The 23767-nt window shown below is 52.9% G+C and overlaps 1 protein-coding gene across 1 annotated transcript in view; it reads left to right on the top strand.

The window, feature by feature from the left end:
* Nucleotides 1–23767, top strand: part of VAC14 (VAC14 component of PIKFYVE complex) — a 64011-nt gene that overhangs the window by 17507 nt on the left and 22737 nt on the right. The window contains exons 11-13 of the mRNA XM_080410962.1: nucleotides 3042–3186; nucleotides 3491–3556; nucleotides 12980–13130. Of these exons, the coding sequence (XP_080267088.1) occupies nucleotides 3042–3186; nucleotides 3491–3556; nucleotides 12980–13130 (362 nt within the window). The remainder of the gene's footprint in view (nucleotides 1–3041; nucleotides 3187–3490; nucleotides 3557–12979; nucleotides 13131–23767) is intronic.

The raw sequence follows: 23767 nt of genomic DNA, 5'->3' as shown, positions 1-23767 counted from the left end.
CCTTGTCTGAAAACGGGGTCAGGAAAGCAGCTGGGCCGGGCAGGAGGCCAGGAGGGAGATGACAGCTCAGGCATTGGCAGAGAAAAGGCGACCGCTGAGGAGAGAGATGGTAGAAGCCCTTGAAGAAAGGGGAGAAATGAGAAAATGAGTTGATAAGGGATATGCGGTGAAAAAAATTGCTGTGGGTTGATCACAGTGGGAAAGCAAGCACCGTTCCATGCTGGAGGATGCTTTCTGAACTTAGGGGATGTGCTGGGAGATAGGTCTCCTGCCTCACCACTCAGCTTGAGCAAAGTGTACCAGTATTCAGAGGCTGGAGCCTGCTGCAGCCCCCATCATTGCTCAGTTTGCCTTAAAAACATGTTCTTGCCTTCACAGCCGAACCACGGAGGCAGTGCTAGGGCCACGTTCATCCTCCAGAGGAGAATCTGGGGTAGTGGGTTAGATGGAAGCAATTGCATCTGACATCTGCCCTGCCGCAGATGCCGGCGCTGGGAGCTGGCGTGGCAGGCCCAGAGGATCGCATTAACGCAATGCCATTACTGCTGCTCCTGCTCCGCCCTGCCTGGGGATTAAGGAGAGCTGGGGTGAGCTCTGAGCCCACGTCAGAGCTGCGGCAGTGCTCACCATGCTCAGCTGCTGCCTTCCTCCCTGGAAAGGCAGCAGCCCATAGGAATCTGGTGCTGCTCCATCTCGAAGGCAGAGGAATGTGGTCGGTGGGAGATTTTTAGCCCAATTTCACGTGTTCATCAGACCCCTTGCCTCTCAGGATGGTGCCCTGGTTTTGTGCTGAGTAAACAAGCTACTTCTCTGCTGGCAGCCCCCCTGAAAAGGTTTGTCTGGGTAGATGCGGGGAGAGGATAGCCAACGAGCTTTGCCCAGCCACCATCCCTTTTAGCAGGGGCTGAGGCCAGCAGAGCTGCCGGGCGGTGGTACCTGGCATGGCTGGGGTCTGGCTGACTCGAGGGGAGCCTGGCGCTGCCAGCTGCCTCCTGGGGTCAGCTCGAGTGGATGTTGGCTTGAGCCACCTAGGCTCTGCCGAGGTACCGCATCACTGGGGAAGGGCTTTTCACGAGCAATTTTGACACAAGCCAGTCTGGAAACGGCTTGTTGCTGTGCTGGCAGAGGTCCAGCATCCTCTTCTAACAGTGCCATGGCAAACCATGCCACCCTGCCTCACAGCAGCGTGGAGCTGGTGGATGTGACAGCATCAGGGCCACCTCCAAACCAGCTGGCTTCACGCTCTGCTTCTCTGTGCCATCCTTTCTGCCACTTCCCTCTGAAAACACACATTACCCTGAGGGTTTTTTTCCCCCCATCCTGCACAGGCGATGCATATTTTGGTGTGGACATATAATCAGGTCGAGGATTCATACTCCTCTTCCATCAGGAGCCCTGTGCTGGGTGGGTGGCAGGCTGTGCCACTGCAGCGGGAGCTGGTTTTGCAGGAAAATCACATACGGTGCTTGCTCAGGCTGGCTTAAATGGCCTGGGACGCTGCTCCCTTGGACATCTCCTCTCCCACACTCCCTGTGCGCTGGGTCCCTTCTTCCCTTCGGTTCTGCACATCTGAGCATTTGGCCCTCGGCTGTTGTTTGCAACATCAAAGTGAAACTTAGTCCAACTCAAAATGCAATTTGCAGACCCCAGCGTCTGTTACGTGAGGCAAATCAAGCATTCAGATCTCTGCAGGGCTGTGAGGGGCTGCAGCCTCCTCGTCTCGCCCTTACGACGTGTGTCCTGGGGAAGATCAAATCCTATTAAGCCGCAGCTCTACTTGCAAATTATACCATGAGAAATCTGCCCCTTAGGATTTCTTATCAAACGAGATGCAGAGCAGCCCTGCGCATGCTAGGAAAATCGGCAAAGTCTGGTCCAGCCTTGAATAATTCAGTAGCTTGGGTAGGACAGGACTGACTTAGCTCTTCAGTGTAGCTACCTTTTGGAGGTCTGCTTCAACTATCTGGCCTTCAGCCATCTCAGGTCCAACCTTCTCTCCTTAACCATGTCTCCTGAGACAGGTACTTCCCACGTCCTTGCTGTTGAGGAGGTGGGAAACTGTCAGGTAGACTTCAGGATCACAAACAAGACAAATGCCATAACATGACCTCGTCTCTGTTGGGATCTCCTGTCCCAGTGCAGTCCCAACTGTATGGAAAATGACTGGAGAATAAGAGTTAAGGGTCTGTAGGCTGTTGATGTTACAAAAGAGGCAATGTCCTGGTGAACAGGGGAGTTGTTTGCTTTCATCCCTGCTTGATGACCAAGAGTTATCCTCATCTTTTGGGAAACAAGATGATGTTATCAAGGCAGCCTTGTAGTCGAGAGCTACATCCCAAAAATACTGCCAGCCAGGGCACCATCTGCAGTCCTCAGCACGAGTCTGCTGGGATTAGCAAACTGGCTGTCCTCACCTGGTAGGGTGGCCCCAACTAGTGGAGTCTGAGGACACGTGGGTTGATGTCCTCTGGACATGTTTGAGCTGGTCAAACCTGAGATGGATCCTGAGTGCATTTTATGGATCATCTAGTCTTTGAACCCCAAACCTGGTTTCTCAACACAGCCATGGTACTGGATTCATCTAACATGGTGTCTTGTCACGTGTAAGTGCCAGCTTTTTGGGGAAAGTGGAAGCCTGGAAGAGTTCTGTTGTTCCTAAAGCAAGTTTTTTTGGTGTGTTGCTGTGTCTCTCGTTGTGCTTCCCCATCTCATGATGCCAGTCAGCTACCTGTGCCACAGAGGCAAACCTGGCCATGCCCACCCATGACCCCACGAGCTTGCAAGCCTGGAGCTTGCTTCCTGACTGTTGGAACTCTTGAAGACATGAGCGCAGATGTTGGGTTTGCCGTGAGCAGATCTGGATACACAGAATAAGAAATGTGGGTGGCTAGGCTGAGTGGGGCAGAAGCAGGCCAAGGGGACAGTTGAGATTTCCTAGGGTCTGAGCTGTTTGGTGCAGCCCCCGGTTGCAGACCTCCCCGCCATGGGAGGAGTGAGTTGGACATGACAGCACTGAACCAGCCCCTCTCCTTTCCGTGCAGCTGTGAGAGGATCCAGGTGACCCTGAACCTTGATGGAATAGTTCAGGTGCTGGACTGCCACCTTCATGACACATCCATTGGGATGATGACCAGAATTGCAGTGTTGAAATGGCTCTACCACTTGTACATCAAGACTCCTCGTAAGGTAAGTCAGGGACGCAGCACGTGAGCCTGTTGCTTCCTCTGTGGGACTAGGTTCCTCCACTCCCAGCTTGCTCCATGCCTTTGAATTGACTGTAATTATCTTGGTAGTGTTACAACCAAGTTTCCACCTGCCTTTTTCTGAGAAGGCTTTGGCTGCTACATACCCAGTAGCTTAAGGAAGAAAAGCTCTCTAGCTCGTGTAAAATGCTGGTGAAGCTTTCAGCTGCCTCCCGTGGGGTGAGAGATCCTGTGGCAGGGGGTGACCAGGCCTGTAGGACTGATGCCATCTGTCCTTCTGGTTCTAGATGTTCCGACACACCGACAGCCTCTTCCCCATCTTGCTGCGGACCCTCTCAGACGAGTCGGATGAGGTAAGTGCTGCAGCTACTGCAGAAGGTCCTCCTGAAGTCTTACCGTTTCTACATGTAGCTGGGCTTTGGATTTCTTGGGTTGAACAGAGGGATTTTTGTGGGGCTTGGCCAATGTGGCACTGGGGAGTTTAACCCTGTTGGCTAAACTGAAGAAGACCCAATGCAGAGCCTGCTGGTAGCTGCCTGGCTGAAAGTTCTGCTGTCTTGGTTAGACTGGTGCGGTTTGGACCCTCTGTATAAACCTTTTCCTTCACCTCAGAGAGTTGATCAGTCGAAGGCAACTGCTAAAAATCCTTTCTGTCTGCCTGGGAAGACAGCTGGGGCTTCAGGTCCCGGAGCTGGTGTCTTTCCCTGGGGCTGGGTTGTGGTCAGATCCTCGGTGAGTGGGAACTGGAGTGCTCTGCAACAGCTCTGTAGAGATGTGAGGGGTTTGTGTCCAGCCAGCACTGCAGAATCCAGGTTGTGAGGTGCTAGCAAGGCAGGGTCAGCGTTGCCTGGTGGGGCTCCAGCAAATGCCTGGTGACATCAGGTTGGCTGGGAACTGCTCTGCTTGGAAGTGAGCAAAGAAAGTCAGGCAGCAATGAGTGAGCCAGCTTGCCCTGCCTTCACTCACCAGCCTGCGCCTTGTCCTCCCAGGGCAGTGCTCTTCATCTCCCAGGCTGCTTCCTTCCCGAGATGCTGCACCATTTTCCCATTTCCTTGTCTTCCTTCCTCACCTCTCTTCCCTGCCGCCAGTCATCTCAATTTTGGCATCTTTGGTGTCTTCTCCCCCTCTCCATTGCGCCCTGGAGCATTTCTAGTGCTTGGGTGGGAGGCTGGCAGCTTCAGCACGCAGCTGGCCCAGGCACAGGTAGTGCTTTTGCCATCAGCTGGATACTTCTTGCCCAGAGCTGTGAATGATCCTGGCTGGCTGGCTTCTCAGCCCAGACTTTCCTCGTGGAATAAAAATCAAGCACTGTCTGCTTTGCCTTACACGCTCAGGGCATCAAACCCCAACCACGCAATAAATCCCGTGTGCGAGAGGGTCGTTATGAGAGGAGGGAAGGGAAAAAACAAGTGAAGGAATGACTTGCAAAGGCAAGCAACTGCCTGGCCATTTTCCATACCCTGCTGCTTACAATGCAAACCTTTCCAAAAGAGTCCCCAAGCACACATCTGCCTTTGCAACGCTCTAGAAAGCCTGCATCTTGCAGATAGTCTCTCCAGCTTGGCAGGAGATCACGGTGAGTCATGTTGCAATTACACTGCTTATTAATATTTGAAAAAAGCAGTGAAGAAAGGACCCTGGTGATGCATTTCCTCCATGTGACATAACTGGGAATGGCTCAAAAGTAATTTTAAGCTGATTTATTTAATCCTGTCTTCTATTTATTTAAATGTTCGGAGGGGTTTTTTTTCTAAGGAAATCCATAGACGAGTCAATCCATTAAACACCACTGCTCAGTTGGCTCCTGACCAGGTTTGCTGCTCTCTGCAAAGGAAATAGAAATGACCAAAATAGTAGGGGGGTTTTGAGCTGGGCATTTTTGGGAACGATGAGGATGGACTGAGCAAGCTAACCTGTAGTGTCAGTGCCTGGTAGGAAAGGGGATGCGGGGTGCTCTCTTAGCCATTACTCCCTGCTCAGTACTGTATTTGTATGCACATTCACATTGTCCTGGAGCGGATCACGATCCCCAGAAGCTCTTAGCTGATGAGCCGGGGATCATCAGGTTAGTGTGAGATCTTATGTGAGCTAACCCATCAGCTCTTTGACAAGGAAACATCTCCCTCCCTTTCCAGGTAGGGCTCCACACGCTGTGTAGTGTAGCACAAGATGTACACACATATTTAGGGTTTTTTTTTGCCGTCTTCATCCTGTGATACTGCCTTCCCAAGGGAACCTGGCTGGGCAGCAGTACCAGTACCATCTTTCTTCCCACTTGCAATGCCTGCAGATCCTCCAGCCCCCATGCATGGTTTGGATGATAGCTGTTGCTCTCCCGATGCACTCTGAAGCTGTCCGGGAGCAGTTGTTTCTCCCTAGCTCATCACCAAAGCAGAATCTGGCTTTGGAGGGTCAAGGCTTTGCATCAGACTGAAGGACTGTGCTCAGGCACCTTATTTTTAAGGTTTTGTCTTGCTGAGCTGCTCTGAGTCTCTTGTGTGCACTTGCCATAAATAATCAAGCCCAAAGCAAGGAGACACTCGCGCTGGATGGAGCCAGATCTGTGCCCTTTAAGTTGTCACACCTGGTTTTTATCGTTCAACTAGCACAAGGTGTTGCACCACCTCCACTGTGCTGAACAGGGGCCAGTATCTCATGCTGCATCTGCGGCGGCCTGAGTCATCTCAGCCTTCTCTCCTGTTCCCGTTCATACCCAGTTCTCCTGTGCCTGTAAAGAAATGGTCAAGAGACCTAGTTAAGATTCACAAAGGCAGCGCAGAGAAGTTGGAGCAGAGCTGAAGCAAGCAGTTCCCTTTGATATGTAGACAAGTCGGGATACAGGATTCCTGGCTGTCAGATGCTGTGCTGCTGCACTGCGTCACCTCGTGCTGGTTCCCGTGCTTTCCTGGCAGGGAGATACTCCATCCTGCATTTGAGACCTGGTTTTGAAGGCAATCTTAAAAGCCCTGGTTAAAATTTGATGTACTTAAAAACTTCCTTACAGCACTAACACTAACAGAATCCTGCTGGGAGTGGGTTTTTCTGCACAAGCTGCTCCTTTCTTCGGTGCAAGGGTCGCAGTCCTGACCCCTGGTTGAAGAACTGATGTTAGAAAAAGTGAAAAGTCAAAGCCCAAATGCTCTTCGGGAGCAGGGGGTTGCATCTTTCCACCTGCACATTAAAAGAACCACTGCTGGTAGGCAGTGCTGAGAAGAAGACCTGTTCTTTGAGTTATCTCCCTCTGCAAGCTCCTGGAGCAAAGGCAGCTTCTGATGCAGCTGTTCAGTTCCCTGGGTCCTTTCTGGCAGGACCCAGGTGCTGAGTTCAAGCGGACACAACAGGTGGTGAGGGCATCTCTGAGAAAACCATGAAGCAGTGACACTGCTGGTTTTCTTTCTTTGCTTTGTTTTTATTTCTCTGGCTCCAAAGCAGAGTAGTTTCTTTATGGCTGAACATGCTCCTGTTTGCTTATCTGCTCCTCTCAATCTTGCTGGGGGTTGGAAGTTGTGCTGGGACTTTTGTCTGACTCATGCAGGAGTGACGCATGAGGTGGAGCTGGTGTCTGATGTGAAGCAGGATAGAATCCATCTCGACTCTTAACATGAAAACCTACCTGTGTTTATGCAGTGGCCAGGCAAGGCTTTGCGTACAGCAAGATGACCCAAATGATTTCTTAGTTTGCTGTTTGCAGCTGTATCCACTAGAGCATCCTTCAGAAGTCTGCTCCTGGAACTGTACGAGGGGTGGTACCTTTCCCTAGAGAGGGTTAGCTGAGCCTGGGCTGCCACTGCTTGTGGAGGTGGTGATGCACATCTGCAAGACCTTCAAGCTGACTTCTCCATGAGAAGCTCAAACATTTTGTCCCGCTTTTGGGTTTCTAGTATTAAAATAGGAGAGGAGGAACCCAGGTACGGTGGTATATGATACTCATCTCTCTCCTTTGCTGTTAACTCCTACACTCCTGTGTGTCCTGCTGCAGCATCGCAGGGTTTCGAAGCCTCGTCTCTGCCCTGCTCTCTGAGCTCTGCTGCCGCACTAAATCCCAGCAAACTTCTCCCATTGCGCCCAATTCCTAGTACAATGAAGCTGAACAATAGCTTGTGCCAAAGCAAATAGCTGTCTTAGTGTGGTTTGGTTTGGAGCTTTGCTCTGTTGGTTTTAGAGCCGATGTGCTCCGGCTCCCAGCCTTTAATCTGCCACAACCGAAATATTGTGACCCTGTGCAAAGCAGAGGGTGTAAACTGAACACTGCAAAGAGGAGAACTCTAATGTATGTGTGCCTAGCTTTTATTTTCTTTTCTTTTTGGCAGTAAAGCTGCTCTGGAGAGAGACTCAAAGCTACAAGGGACTGAAGCAGGGAAGCTACTTGTTTTCAAGGGGCAAGTTACACTGAGGATGAGTTTATGACTGAAATGGTGGGATATAGAGAAAGGTATATAATTTCAGTTGGAGGGTGGAAAATGTGGTCAGCCCAGCTTGCCACACGTGGAAGCAGCCCGCAAGCAGAAGTCTTAAAGCAGGGCAGGGTGACGCTTCCTCCAAGGACTCGAGGCATTGCAAGGGCAATGAGTTGAAAGATAATCTGTGTGCTGCATAATGCAGGAATAGGAAGTTTCTTGGGGGGAGTGTGATCCACAGGGAGCTTCTTGGCTCAGCACTGGTGTTCCGGGCCATAATTGCATGGTTTGCATGTACATATGTACACGCAGTTTATACATATACCAAACAACTAGTGCTAAACTGGCAGTCTGGGCTCAAGGTGGTGCTTGTAGGGTTCCTGGGTGAAATCACAGAGCAGACTAAAGCCACAGAAACCCTGTCTGCCATGAAGGACCAGCAATCCTTGTCCTGGGGAGCTGGCTCAGGGTGAGTCCAGGGTGGGATGAAGGTGTAGGATGCAGGATTTGGTGAGCTTGGCTTTGGGTGCCTGGATCCCCAGGGTGCAGAAGGAGGTGCTGGGTGGGAAACGGGATAGCAAATAAAAGCAAACCCTTTGCCTGTTGTCAGCTCTGGGACGTGGGTGCTGAATTTGAAGGGGTAGCAGGCATCCAGCCATCTGCAGTGTGGCCTGCAGGGAAGCTCTGGGGCAGCTCTGGCTTCCACCAGCCCCATCCCACTGGCTGGACATGTCCTGCCTCCATCCCTGCCCTCTAATGCATGAAGCAAAACCTCCTTGGCATCCTGCCCTGTGACTGGCATCAGGTGGCATGTTAAGCTCCCCCGACACTAATTAACCACATTTAAAGAGGTGCTCTGATCTGTGACAGTGCTCATGCTCCTGCCGCTCAGAGGTGCTGCAGGGCTGGCCCTCACACACCCAGCAGCAGGGCCAAATTGGGGATTGGTAAAAGCAGGAGGGAGGATGGGGAGTTTTCAGGTTGCAGCTCGGTTTCGGGTGGTTTTGGCCATATTACCAAGTGACCACCCCACTACCTGCTGTATTTGCTGTTGCTGTGAGCATGTGTTAGCGCGAGCCGGCAGGCTGTGCCCTGGGAAGGAGAGGAGAAGCCCCCAGCCCTGCTGCCTTCCCTCTGCTCTCCATCCCCTCCCAGCTGCAGGCTGAAATCCGGCGCTGTAAAGGGAAAAAAAGGTCTTGGCAAGATCAGAGGATAAAAATTTCTGTGCTGGGGACCTGAAAAGAGGTCTAGTTAAATTGATGTGGGAAGATTAATGGCGGTTTTTCTTTTCTTTTTCTGTCTTTAAAGCCAGCGGAGGCGGGGGGGGGGGGAGGCGCAAGTTTGCTTTTCACACCACGTATGTCTGGGGCTTGGCCAGCCTCACTGCTGGCCGCTCTTGGCTCTGGGACTGCCTGCCCCTGCTTGCCTACCCTACCCTGGCTACAGCTAAAAGGTTTGGAGGAAGAAAAACATAAAATAAGTGAAGCCCTCTGGGGAAGCCTTGGTGCACGCTGCGGCGGTGAGGGGCTGCATTTGAGTGATGGAGCAGGAGGAAGCACCCAGCAGCATCCTCACCTTTCCTGGTCTCCCCCAGGTTGCTCCTCCAGTCCTGGTAATGCTGTGAGGTTTTCCACAACCTCCCTGATCTTAGTCTCCTTTAAAGAAGTGCTTTGCAGCCCTTAACCTTCTTGTTTTCCATCTTGGTCTCATCTTGCTTTAGCTGAATTCCCATCTTCTCCTTGGCAAGAATAACCTTGTCCTTGGTGTTGTGTGCTCTGTTTCATTGCCCAGGGAATACCCACCCTCTGGGACATCCAAGGCCACCCATAAGCACCTTCCTGCGGTGAGCAGGCATCTTAATCTTTTCAGTACTTTATTTTTTTTTTTTTTTTAATTTTTCCATAAATACCAGCAAGGACAGCATCTTCAGGAATATCCTTGCTATCATGTGTGCCCCAGGAGCTGCTGCTGCAGCCTGCCCTGGTGTCCTGGTAGTCAATGTGTGCTGCAGGGTGCTAAGTCTGGCTCCCCAGGGATCTGCAGTGGATTTGGGGTCACCTCCCCCTTCCTCTGCAACATGCCATGGCCAGCCCAGCGTTTTAGCCAGAGGCAAATTCCTCCCCAGGAGCATCATGTCAGTGCTTTGCACGCAGGAGGTGCATCCCATCCCGCGGCGATGCTTTGCACGCGGGAGGTGCATCCCATCCGGCAGTGATGCTTTGCACGCGGGAGGTGCATCCCATCCGGCGCACGCCATTTGGGGGCTGCTTTTCCCCTGCACTGCCACCGGCAGAGCTGGTCTCCGTTCAACCAGAACAAGCAGCAAATTAACCTGACCTAGATCTGGAGAAGCCGAAGAGACTGACAGTTCTGTGTGCCCTCAAAATCCATGCTCTGGAGGCAATACAGGGTGAAATCTTGCCTATTCCCAGGGAGGAGAAATAGCTGCTTATTTATAACAGCTTATTTATAACTGTATGGTAACGTGCTCCTCATCCCCTGGATGTGCAAAGAGCTCTGCCTCCTCTGCTGCTCTTCATCCTCGTGCTGGGAACAGCTTGCGATGAGGCTGGGTCTCCCCCATCCATCATGATGCTCCTTTCCCTGCTCCTACCCATTCACGCTACCCAACCCCACGCTCATCCAGGGCAGGGGCACACCACCTACATCTCATCACCGCTGGGAAGCCTTCACAGAAGTCCCTTCTGGGCCAGGAGAACATCCTCAGTGGCTGCTCCTCCAGGCTGGCCATCGGGATCGCGCCCTCGGCCAGCAGCTGGGAACAGCTCTGGCCCTTGTGCTCCAGCACTGTCAGGTCTGACGGCCGCTCGGCTCCTGACGGATGGGACCAGCTCGCCCCTGGCGCAGCCGGCCCGTTGCCATGGCAATGGCAGGATATTGCTTTCTTACAGCCTCCTGGCTCACACAAAGCCAGCCGCCGGCTCCAGCTTTGCTTAGCGCAGGGATGTGCAACGCATACCAAGCGCTCCTGGCTTTCCTCTGTCCCCAGCTGGGAACCCACTCCAGAGCATGCGGGGAAGAACCAGCAGGAGCCGGAGCTCCCTGCCTCTTTCCCATGGCTGGAAAACCTCAGGTCTTCGTGGCTGCCTGCTTTTCCTCTTCCTCCAGGTGCTCGTGCACCCATCCCTCCTGCTTCTTATTTCCTCTATGTTTTTCAACTGCAAAATTCCACCCACGCTGCTTTTCCCACCTCCTGCCTGTGACCTACATGGCTGACTTGGGGGGACACCCCCTAACGTCTCCAAAGGTCCAGCCATGCCCCTGGTCATGCTAGTCACTGCCGCCCAGGCAGCCTGACTGGAGCATCCCGAGCCCAAGCAGTGTCAGAGACGGGGCTTGGCACATGGCTCTGGGAGGTTGGATTGAGGATATAACCTCACAGGGTAAGACATGGTTCTAAATGCTTTGGGAGGCAGCAGGGACAATTTGTGCCCAGCCTGAGGTCTTGGTCCTGTTTGCTGGTGCTGCGGGAGCTGCTGGTGAAGTCTGTGCTGGATGATAGCCCGAGTGCTGAGCTGGATGGGGGGATCGGGGCAGCAGCAAATGCAGAAGAGTGGTAATCATGAGTGGCTGGGTCGTGCCATACATCAGCCACATGCGGCCTTGGCTTCTGGTTGAGTTGGGTTTGGCAAAATCAATTGTGTGGATGAGAGTCCCAGCTCTCACCAGCCTGCCAGCCCTGGTAGCCAAGCCCTGAATCTCTTTACCAGTTTTAGCCAAAGACAATGAGACCTGGAAACCTCCATGGGTGTTATTTCCCCAGCAGTGAGAGCCTGAGACCCAAATTAGTGCCTTCCTCCCTGCTCAAACGCTGCAAGTTCAGCTGAGCCACATGATTAGCCACTAGAGAATCTACGTAGGGCTTCAGGAGACCAGGCATCATAAGCTCTGCTCAGGGGCATTCTCTGCGTGAAAGAACAAGCTGCCAGCATGGTTTTATCTGAGCCACTGACGCTTGAAAGCCGGGCAGAGAGGGGGGACCAAGGTTTTTCCTCTGCCAGGGATGGCAGCCTCCCTCCACTGGAAGAGGTGAAGGCTGGCCATGGCAGTGACCTCCTCCCATACTGGCAAAAAGGTCCCATCCTTGACAGCATCACGGAGGTGCCATGTTCTTCAGGGATAGCAGTACAAGTTGTTGTCGTCTCTTTTTTTTTTTTTTTCCTTCCCTGGGGAGCCACGGGCTGGGACTTAATCATGTTTATAGGCACAGGGTCTTCCCAAGCATGCTGGAGCCTCATGGTACCCTCAGCAGGCTGCCTCTCCACAACTGCCTCTGCACCAAAGCCTGGACACCACACTGCCTGCTCAGAGGCTGCTGGGGGCTTGAAAATCAGCCCTAATTACAAAAAAAATCCCCAGCTTAAGATATCTGAGAAACATAAAAACCCAGGAGGTCCTCTTTCTGATTTTCAGGGATCATATTTTCAAGTTCTGCGTGAGCAAAAAAAGATGTAATTGGCTTTTTTTTGCCCCAGGGGTAAGGGTTTCTTGGTAGCTCAGAAGCTAAAACTCCCATGTAACTGCAGCTCCTCAGAAGGGTACGTTGTGAGAGCGTGTGGAAAGTCTGGGACGCTGAGCTGGTGGGCAAGGGGTGATCAGGGATGTGGTATGCTAGATGCTGATGAGTTAGACGTGGCAATCGGCCCTTTTTGGCAGCCTTTCTGCTCCATACAGCCCTGCTATGCTCAGAGCATCAGGGACGGCTGATGAAACCTCTAGACCCAAGGACGTTTGAATGAAGGGGGACCCAAAATAGCCTGAGACATGAGAAGAGTTGAGGCCAAAAAAAAAACCCACCCTGTAATAACTTCTCCAGAAATGCTATATATAGACTAATTCGGTGACTTCTGGAAGGAAAGAGCTATGAAATCTGGATGGCAGCTCTGCCTTGATGTCCTGAGCGCCAGCAGCCAAGCCTGCTCCTGGAATACTGCCCTAAACAGGGCAAACTGGGGGCATGGGGGGGCAGGCAGTTGTTTGCCCCCAAGAACATCCCCATACTCTTGCTGGGGTTGTCCCAAATCTGTGGTTATGAAGGGGAGTGGGGAAGCAAAACCCAGATCCCCCCAAAGTGGGAAGAGGGAGAGGCAAGCCCTGCTCCTGATTGCGTAAATTTGGTTTAATTTCACATGCTCCTTTGGGACTCTCAGGGCAGAAACTGTTTTTTTCTCCCCTTTTCTCTTTCCTGCCCCATCCCTTCTGCAAGCATTTGAAATTTCCACTTTGAACTTCATAGGTAGCTCTTTTTTCCCTTCATCTGCCTTGATGTGCTGGGATTTGGTGTTTGCTTCCCAGCTCACCTCTCTGGCCATGGGTTTGGAAAGGAAAGCTCACCCCACGCTGTCCCTCTCTCCGCAGGTTATCCTGAAAGACCTGGAAGTGCTGGCTGAGATTGCTTCTTCCCCAGCGGGACAGACGGAGGGTCACGGTCCCTCCGATGTCTCCGATGTGCGACCCAGCCCTGTGGAGCTTCACGTCCCAGCCAGGGCTGGCCAGCTGAGCTCCTCCGGTGAGTGCTCCCTGTGCTGCAGCTCGGTGCCTCCCTGCTCCCTGGGCTCACTCGGTGCTCCATGGCACCACTCAGATACGCTCGGGCAGAAGGGGAAGTCTCTTTTGCAGTAAAAAATCCCTATATGCGTCCCCACCTGGCTTGGGGATCAAGTCTGCCATGGCACAGACCAGGGCACTGCTTTTATTTTTATTGCTCTTTGCTCTAGCTCATGTTTTGGAGATTTAGGAATGTTTAGCAGCAAGGTGCTGCAGAGGCTGGTGTGGAGGGGTGTCATTACTGTCCTGTGTTTTTATGGCACCGTAAAAAGGGTGCCAGCCTCTTCTCTCCTTGTAAAAGCCCTCAGAGCCCTAAAATCAGTTTAGGATGGGACACTGGCTGCAAGCCCGGGTGTCCAAAACACAGAAAGATCTGCAGAGGTTTCAGTCTGTGCCGGTGATGTTGCCCACATTGACTATGAACTGCTGTGTTGCTCTGAGTGTCTGGCAGGACCTCAGGAAAGAGATGGAGAGAGACGATTCTATTTTCTGGAGACTTGGGGGATTAAAAAAAAAAAAAAAAAAAGCCTTTCATTAATTATCCTGGCACATTGGGAAGTTTTTTCCACCTTCCCTTGTCTGTGGCTCATCCTTTGCAGTTGCTTGGCTGCCCCTTCTCCACTGCTGCTATTTAAGGGCCTCCCTGTTGTACTCCCCAGGCCAGGTCATCCCAGCCAAAAGCACGTTTCATGTCAGCTTTGGATTGCAACCCGAGCACGGAGCCAAGGCTGCCTCTCCCTGCGCAGGATGTGGCCACGGGGCCTTGCAAAATCGCTGCTGGAGAGGGAGGCTTCACTTTCCGCTCCCCAGGCTTTGTTTTCTCTGAAGATCCCAGATCACTCGCCCCTCCCTGGGCTTGGAAATGTTTGCACCAGCAACCAGCTCAGGCTTTGGGTTGTGTGGGGTGGGTTTTTTCTGCAGATCTACCTGTTTCATGTTGGCAGCTTTAGCCCTGCGATGGAGGGGTGGGGGCAGCAGTGCTGGCGACCTCCCCAAACCCTCTGCCAGTCTCATCCATCCTCCCGGTGTCAGAAGTGAGACCGCCTGGGTGGAGCAGCTCCTGCGGCGCTGGCCAAGCAGTTTGAGGAGCTGCAGTTCAGCTCACGCTGATGGTTGTCTGAGGTTTCCTTCCTTGTGGATGATCTAAAAATAGCAGGCTGGATGGCGTAGATCCTAACGGCTGCTGTGGCCCCTGTTAGCTATCTGGAAGAGCAGCTTGGCTTCACTTACTCAGGCGTAATGTTTGAAGAGTCTGGCTCTCCCTGCGTTAGGCAGATCAGCTGGAGCTGGAGCTCCCGTTGCCCCAGTGCAGGGCAGCTTGCCCCCACAGAGGTCCTGATGGGCTCTGGCTTCCTCACCTACTCTCCTCTTCCTCATAATGCACCAGAAAATTGTTTCTTTGGAAATTTATTTGGGGCTGAGCTTTGCAGGGTCATTGGCTTTTACCCAAAGGCAGATGTTTCTGGGGAGGGGAAAAGGAGCCGTTCGTTGGCCTTGGACATTTAGTGTGGCCCCGGTCTCGTCTGGCTCTGACCACCCAGGGCTGAGACTGGATCGGCTGCTGGGCTCTGGCTCCCAGGGGAGCTGAGGGGTCACAGCTGGGCCAGGACCCTCCTGGATTACGCCTGGAAAAGCAGAGGCTCCTGGGAAAGACTTTTTGTCAGAGGGTTGTTTTGAGGGAGGGGTTTTTTTTGGAACGGGAGGGTGGCTGGTGGAAGTCCCTACATCTGTGCGTGGTCCCAGGGTACTGATGTACAGTGAGAACCCAAACTCTGCCCTGCAGGCTGATGCATTTGTGAGCGCAGCCCTTCACAGGCAAAAATCACAAGGTGCTGGCACTGAAGAGAGGGTGTACCACTTTCTGGGGTCACTGGTTTTGTATTGGGATGTATGGGAGTGTTCCCCAAGCACACCTCAGCACACCTCCCTGGCTAGCATGCCTTGGCTCAGACAGTGGGATGCTATTGCACCATTGGAGGGGATGCTGCAGGGTACCAGTGCATCTCCCCGGGGTTAAAACTGTCCCTTCCCTTCATCCCGCTTTAGACCGAGATGCCATCGGAACTGGCAGTGGGAGGAGAGCTGCTGAGCCATCTCAGGTCTGCTTCTCTCTTACCTCTGAGGCCCATCCAAGCATGCAGTTGGTGGCTTTGCAGGTAAACGAGCATGGACACCCCTTAAAATCCTTGAGCTCGCAGCAGGTTTCTATGCTGCGCTCTCTTGTCTCACCACTCCAGGCTTTGCCACCTGAGCGGTGCAGGCAGGAGGGGAGGTGGAAGGGGCTGGTGCCCCCGTGGTCTTCCCCCTGCTTCCTTTTGCTCCCTTTCTTCCCTCAGGATGTGTTTATGCAGTTGTTTCCCTGCCATTGAGTTTGGTTTCCTTCAGATGCTGGTTGATTAGTCAGGAAAGCCGTGTCCCACTTCCGCAGCCCGTTCCCAGCTCCAGTTTTTATTTAGCCGCTTTGTTCTCCAGTTACGTAAGGTCAGCTGCCCTTGACGCCTTCTCCAAACACAATGAGCTGGGGCCAGCCCAGCTCAGCACCGCCTGGGAGACCCGACATCTCCTCTCCTCACCCGCTCCGGCTGCCCTGGGAGAGGGTGTCTGGGTGCTGACCTCCATGGCTCTCTCCTTGGTTGTTTTCTGCCCGCTTTTCAGGGACAAGGTCTGCAGGGCTGTGCCCAAGAGGTTCCCAGTCTTCAGGGTGATGGTGCAAATGGCTGTCTGGTTTGTATGATGGGAACCCAGCTGCCTGCTTTGCTTTGGGAGTGTTTTGCCAACCCTGTAGATATTGGGAGAAGTAGCAGATGGCCCAAGAGTGCTTGTCGCCAAGGCCTGCAGGTCAAGGGAGGTGATTCTTCCCTCTACTCCGCTCTGGTCAGAACCCCCCTGCAGTGCTGCTTCCAGCTCTGGGGTCCTCAGCACAGGAGAGACGTGGCCCTGTTGGAGCCGGTCCAGAGGAGGCCACGCAGATGGTCCGCGAGCTGGAGCATCTCTCCTGTGAGGACAGGCTGAGAGAGTTGGGGTTCTTCAGCCTGGAGAGGCAGCTCTGGGGAGACCTTATTGTGGCCTTCCAGTGCTTAAAGGGGGCTTATAAGAAAGATGGGGACAGACTTCCTAGCAGGGCCTGTTGCAATAGGACAAGGGACAATGGCTTTAAACTGAAAATGGGGAGGTTCAGACTAGATACAAAGAAGAAATGTTTTCCAGCGAGGATGGTGAAGCAGTGGCACAGGTTGCCCAGAGAGGTGGTCGATGCCCTGTCCCTGGAGACATTCAAAGACAGGTTGGACGGGGCTGCAAGCAACCAGATCTGACTAAAGGTGTCCCTGCTCATTGCAGGGGGGCTGGACTGATTGACTTTTAAAGACCCCTTCCAACCCAAACTGCCCCATGATTCTGTGATGGCATAGGTGCAAGCCCTCCAGCCTAGTCTCCAGCTCTGCTCTGCATGAGAGGAGAAAGCGCCCTTCAAGAGGATGCTGATACCATCTGCTGCCTTATACAGGGTTACTCTTGCACACATCTCTTCCTTCCTTTCTCCGCAGCTTTGTAAGAAGCGGTTACGACCCTTTGTTTCACAGGAGGTGCTTTCCTCTCCAGCTCAGCCCAGTCTCTCCCGCCTGACTTCCTGCCAGAGACGGTGGGGATGATGACGTACCCTCTGAGCATGTCATGCTATAGGATGTTTACTGGGAGGCTTGCTCCATATGTGGGTGTGCTAATGCACCTGAGGTCATTGGTTTCCACCAGCAGTCTGTGGGTATCCCAGGAGTTGGTGGATTGCTCTGGAGGAGGCTGCTGAAAGTTCTGAGAAATGTGGTCTGTTGAGTTCAGACTCGCTGTATCCCCACCGGAGAGCGTGCAGCGCTCCAGAGCCTGGACCAAACACAAGATTTTCTGCAATAGGGATTTCTTGTCAACATTTTTTTGAGGGATTTTGTTTCAGTGAACCAAACCACTCCCTTTACGTTGTCTGTCGCTTCATTTGTGTAATCGTAGATCTGCAGAGGTGGCAGTGTAGGACAAGGTCCCACCTCCAGACGGTCTGGAAACTATTAGTGCAGCCTCTGAAAACACCAGGCGAGAGTCTGTAGGGTGCAGGGGGTCCACGAAAGGTAGGAAGGTGAAGGTGGCCCCTTGTCAGATGGCTCAGATTTGCTAAACTGGCATTTCCAGTGATAGGGGAGGATAGATGGGAACCCCCTCCTTATTCATCCTCTCCACAAAATGCAAGGAGACGGCCAACATCACACCATGGACTGCTTGCTCTCAAAGGAGTCAGTTTCCAACAGCTTTGACAAGATCAGGAGTGCAGCAGGGAGTGGAGGAGCCAGGCAGGCAAGAGAGGAGAGACTGTTGCTCCCGAGTGCTCTGAGCTCAGCGCCCTGGTTCCTGATGGTTGGTGACTCTGCCATCTCCTTCCCTACTGGCATGGAGCTGTTCAGGAGGATTGACTTTCAAAACCACTCTTCTGTCTCTTGAAGAGGAGGGGAATTAGAAGAAAAAGGTCGTGTGTTTCTTTTCCTGGATGCTCTGCAACAGTGGTGCTGGGATGCTGTGGAAAAGCCCAGGAGAGGCCATTCAGACTGTAGCCATAACTCACCTGGCATGCCTTCAGGCATCGATCCCTCCAGAAATGGTTAGAGCACACGGCTGGCCGGAAAGGTTGGGGATTCCCGAGCAAAAGCTGAGATTATGGGTCTGTAGGGCTGACTCAGAATCTGATGCTGCAGATAAGATCGCCTCTAGCCAAGCACCCCCAGTGTAGTTACTTTGCTGAGCTGCCTCAGTTTCCCCAGGACGTTGCAAGGAATTTGAAGGGTGGAGTGAGGAATGAAATGAAAACAATTAAACTAGCAAAATTAATATTGGTGCAGAAATGGCCTGGCAGAGCCTGTTGGGGCTCGTTCCTGCTTGCAGGTTATCTTCTGTATGCTTCACCTTTCCATGCAGTAGCCTCAGCCTGCTCTAAACTCACCACTGAGCTTAACTGCTCCTCTTTTGCAGCTCTGCTGGCTATTCTGTCCTCCTGTGCGCTGTGTGAGCTATACCCCTCCTGCATTTTTGCTTATTGATTTACCTTAACGAAGAAAAACGAGCCAGCAGTGGACTGCTAACCTTGCTAGGAAACCCATCAGCATTATCATTGCCTGCTGCCTTCTTCCAAGACAGGCACAAGCACAGACCCTGCGTCGAGTGCGGGGATGCAGAGGATCAGTGCAGCGAAAGTCTTATTTGGCATCAAAATACGTACCCCGGCCCATCTGGGGACCCCCTTTCTGGCGAGATGCTGAAGTCTCAGTAATTGCAAACCCATGGCTCTTCAGCCAGGTAGGAAGGGGAGAAGCATCTGTGCGCCCAGGCAGCCCTGCAAAAGTAGGCTGAGCACAGCCCGTGGCCATGCGATCCATAATTTCAGTGGGTTTATTTCCTCAGCAGCATCCTGCGCTCTGGAGAGGGGCGAGTGGAGGTTTTGCAGAGCCCAGCTCAGCTGCCGACACGTTTGCATCTGTTTCCAGCTACGCCCTGCGCTGCGTTTTGAGGGGGGGGGGGGGGGGGGGGGGATGGATGGATGGATTTGCCTTTTTTACAGCTCTATTTTTATCCCACTCCTCGAGGCTTCGCCGCCCTGTGTTTGCAAAAGCGAAAATTCAAAACATCCTGGGGAAGGCTGCCGGGTGGGAGACGCCACGCAGATTCCCACGTCGCCGCCTGGGGTTCTGCCGAGCCCCATCTGGCAGTGCCGACTCCCACGCCGCTGGCACCCGAGCTGAGCCCCACGCAGGATGAGGGCTCACGGACCAGCTCCGGCTGCCGCTGGGCTGCTCCCAGAGGAGCCGAGGGTGATCCTTCTCCAGGCTGAGGGGGAAACGCGATGCCCCAGGGAAGGCACTGGGGTGGGAAGGATACTTGGCCCCGCCAGCTCTTAGTTTACCCTCCCTATATCCAAGCTGAAATTGCTTCAATTAGGGATTGCGGTAAATCATTTTAGCTAAACCACCACAAATACCCTTGTGGATACTCTTTAAACAGCTTAGCCAGCTTTAGCTTGCTTCGGAAAGGAATCAATTCTGGTCCAATGTTATTTAAATTTGGTTTAAATGGAGTTAAGCAAGTCCACACCGGTTTTAATTAAGACCAGTTTGAAACCAATTACGGTAAATTAGTGGAAGTTGTCTTTTATGCCAGGGTAAAGTTTGGCACTTTGTGGCTGAGGTAGGAAAATCCAGCTTTGTGCCGGAGTCTGCTGGGCCCCCCTGGAACAATCTGGGGACACTTTGGCCACTGTAGGTCTCGAGACAGCTCAGCCCATCAAGCAGCCAGACAGCCTGAATGTTCCAGGCTGCTATACAATATATATTTATAAGGGCCTTAATATAGATCCCTAATTGCCTGTCGTGGTTGATTTATAGCGTGGCCATGTGAGCGATGGGGATGGCATGAACCACCGGGGAGCGCTTGGGGATGCACCGTGGCTTTTGGCAGGTGTTCGCCACACTCCGCTCGAGCTAGCACCCATGGGTGAGGGGGCAGATGCCGGTGCTGACTTAGGTGATCTAAGAAGCCCACTTGTGTCCCTGGCTTTACCCCAGGAGACAAGAAGCTTGCCTCAGGAAAGGATTTGTTAGCCCAGCATCCTGGGCTACAGGAGGATGCTCTCTGTAGTCACTGAGAAAGGGCCGGGCTGGCTGGCTGGCACAGTTTCCACGTGCCTTCGGTAGCCTGTTTCTACTGACTTTTTTCACTGCTCTGATGTTCCTCTGAGCCCAAAATTCCCATTTGTTCCTATTATAGTGGATATCTGGGCTGAGTTTCGTCATTCCTCTGAGCAGGGATCTTTCTTCTTTCCAGCTCCCTCCTCCATACCAGATTTTTTAAACAGGCAGCAGAGCCGTGACGTGCCACCAGCCCCGTTCTGGGTACGTTAACAGCCGATCTGGCAGGTTACAGATCTGCAAAGTCTCACTTCAGGGAAAGGGGGGAGAGGTGCAAACTTCAATTAATTAAGCCACAGTTTTCTTAACACTTCTCTCTGCTTGTCTCTCGTGCTTCGTAGAAACACTTGACAAGCTGCTCCTACGGTTCTGTCGAGCTGAGGATGCCGCTGTGCTGAGCTGTAACCCACGGGGCAGCGAGCTGAGCTCTGGGCTGTGCTGGGAAGGGTTAGCAATGGCAAACAAGGTGCCAGCCACTTCCTAGACATCCTGTAAACACAGAGCAAATGGGAAGCTTGGAGGATTGGGAGGTTTTGCAGGAGAGATGTTTTGCCTGCTTGGAAGAAATACTGCCCTTTTAAACTCTGGCTGAGATTTAGGTTGAGCTTTTTGCAGCCTGGGAGACTCCTACACGCTGGTTTCTCAGCCCCAGCATTACCCCTGGAGAGCACTGACAAGGCTGCTCCGGCACAGTGTGCCAGGGTGGAAACCTTCCTTAGGGACACACAGGCGTAGCTGCTGGATGCTGGGTGGGCAAGGGATGGAGAAATGATCCCCTTTGATTTTGGTCTCGATGCTCCTAGAGGCAAAGGATGATGAAGCAGCTCCCTTGGGCATGCAGACTGACACATCACACCTTCCTCTCCAAAAAAAAACAGGGCTAAGACTTGTTTTGGCCATGTCTGTGTCTCAGTCCCTCCTTGTTCCCAGATCGCTGACCCACTGCCTGGCTTCCTCCAGGCTGGGCAGGAGGGTCGGAGGTTCAGGAGTGAGTCAATGGATGAAAGTGGCAGGACTGGAGGCTGATTGTCCTGCAGTCGCAGCCGGGATCTGATCTCCGAGGAGATTCTGGCTTTTGGATACTCGGCTGACCCAACGGGTCCTTCTGAGTATCCAGTCTGAGATGCAGGAGATGCTGCACCCCCTCGGGAGTGCGGATCTGAGGATGTTCTGGCTGGTGTGTCTTGCACCGACATTTCCAGCCCTGCAGCTCCCAGGCTTTGTCCTGTGCACGTTGCTGCTGGCACCCCAGTGAGAGAAGTGCTGAACCTTGCAGGGAGGAGAAAAGTTGCTGCCTCCGGGTTTTCCCTTGGGATGTGTTTTAGGATATGTAATGGTTTGGGCTGCCACCGGAAGGCATGTGAGGTAGGGTACGTAGCTGGCTTTGCTGTGTGGAGGGAGCACTGGGCAGGAGCGCTGCTGTGCTGTGCAACAGTGCGACCCGTGACATTGTGGGGGCCAGAGACATGATTTTTGGGGTCTTGAGAAGGGAAAAAATCCAATATGAGACCTTCCTCCGGACAAGCTACGATGCTGGGGCATTACTAGCGGGTGGGGATGAAGGTGTGATGTCCTGCCTGCTGCTAGCCCTTGGTTTGCAGCACAGCTCTGGTATGGAAGCCTTGGCACTGCTGACAAACCAGGCAAAACACATCACTTTTGCAGCTTTGGAAGACAGTTTCTATGTGCTCTTCACCTCCCCTCCCCACCAGAAAGAAAACCAGTGCTTGCTTTTGAGGCTCTTACCTGTGGTACAGGCTTGAGACGTGAGGCTGAGCTGTGGGCAGGCACGGTGGGAAGGCAGAGCTGCTCCATGTCACCTTGCCCAGCCCGTGTCTCTCCTCAACCCGCTTTCAAGTGGTGCTGAGCAGCTGTAGTGATGACACGTGGGGCACGGCTGTATTTTCAGGCTGGGTACTCCCTGCCTTCGAACAAACGCACCTTTGTTTTGGAGCGCATCAGCTCAGCTAGATTTTTTTTTTTTTTTTTTAATGCCCAGATCATCTTCCCTGCAGCTGAGGGGAAACACGATGCTGCAGCGAACACTTGTGCTCTGGGTGATGCCTGCTTCAAAGCCTGGTTTGGGGTTTCAGATGTACCAAGTGGGGGGTGAACACGCAGCTCCAGCGGGCAGGAGACACCAGGTTCTGGTCCAGATGACCTTGTATTTCATTTTCCATTTTCTTTGGCTGTCTCTGTTCTCTTGGATGCTAAATCCAAACTAGAGGTAGCTGCCCTGCCTGTATCTCTGTGTATCACTGGGACAGGCAGGATGGAAAACAGCCCAGTGGCTTTTCTATCAGCTTTCCTGAGCTTTGGTGGCTTGATTGTGCCTTTAATTGGCTGCTCCATGCTCTGCTGAGTCTTGGTAGAAGCAGACAACATAGATAAATCAAACTCTTTAGGTTTCTGTCAGTGATCTGATGGAAATACTGGCTATTCTCAGGACGGGGGGAATAGCCTTGGGGTGCTCGCGTGTGCCAGCTTCTCTCCTTACCGTGGTTAGACATGGTCTTTCCAAAGGAGAAATTAAGGGAGAGAGCTCCCCTTGTTGCAAAGTCGCCTTTAAAATGTTCTCTCCAAACATTTGCTTTGAGCGTTGTCCTGCTAAATAAACCATCTCCCCTGTCATTTCACTGTGGGAAAAGCAATCTTTACTTGCCAGCTCCCTGCATTTGTGGGTTTGAAGGGATATTTTTTCTAAAGCTTTCTGTGTACCCTGAGCTGGGAGATGCCCCTTTGCCAGCCCTCCCTGGCTACCCGCCCTGCACATAGCCTCGGACCCAGTTAGGATGTCTTACCAAGCGGGTGCCGCAGCAGCGAGAGCCGCCTGCAGCAGCAGCCCACACACCTTACAACCTGGAGCATCATTTGCTGCTAAACGAGCAATAGGAGCCCATCAAGAGTGAATTTCTGGCCCTGAGAGTGTGCGGAGGGGGATGCCAGCCACTTGGCAGAGGCTGTGAGCAGCAGCTTGCCAGCTCCAGGTGCCCTGCGCAACAAGAGGGTGTGGAGCATCCCTTCCTTGTACAGCTGGAAATCCTCCGGTCCTAAACAAAGTGCCTAAGGAGGAAACACAGAAGAGCCTTGCAGGCCTGGCAGTGCATTGGGTCTGGGTACGTCGCAGCACACCTAGGCTCTCTTAAGCCTGCCATCTCTCCTTGCCATCTCTCCTTGCTATCTCTCCTCTCTCTGCTTTCCCACCCTTCCCCTTCCCTCCAGCCAGGCACTTCCCGTACCGTCCCTGCTCAGAGTCCGGCCACTCTCATTACCTGTAATTTTTTGCCTTTGAGACTTGGAAGTGTGACCTGTAATAGGTGGTGCCTCAAAACAAAGCCTTGCCAGAGCTCCCGCTGGGTCTGGAGGGACCAGAAGGATGCTCCTGGATGCTCCAGGCTGGAGGGCCCACAGCTCCTTCGTGCCAGTCCCCCTTCCCTAGCTTTCGGCTTCTTTTGTTATAAAGGGTCTTTGCAAACAGAGAACAAAAGAAACCCCTAGGTTTTGGTGCAGTCTGTAGTCCTGGAGCTGTGCTGTGGTTTGACCGGTACTTTTTGCTAGCCCCGGGGCACGCTGTATGTCACACTGTTGCACCAAGCGGCTCCTGCTCAGGAGAAATCATGTCACCGAGCGTAAACCGGTGGCTGTGCCATGACCCAGGGCTGAATGTGTGTGTCTGCCGCTGCGTGCAGGCTCGGGGCGTCTGTGGGGCTGGATTCAAGGCTCTTCGGCTCACCAGCAGCCTGGGTTTTGGGATGAGTGTACATGCCGTAGCCAAGGAGATGGGGATTGCTTATTGATCTAGAGCCTCAGGCACCCCTTCTTTTATCAGCTACTGAAGCTGAATGGCTCTGGGATGATCTCCCAAAAAGCCCGTTTCACTGCC

This window comes from Falco punctatus (assembly GCF_963210335.1).
Source record: "Falco punctatus genome assembly, chromosome: 14".
NCBI classification, from domain to species: domain Eukaryota; kingdom Metazoa; phylum Chordata; class Aves; order Falconiformes; family Falconidae; genus Falco; species Falco punctatus.
This window is presented reverse-complemented; position numbering and strand designations above follow the sequence as displayed.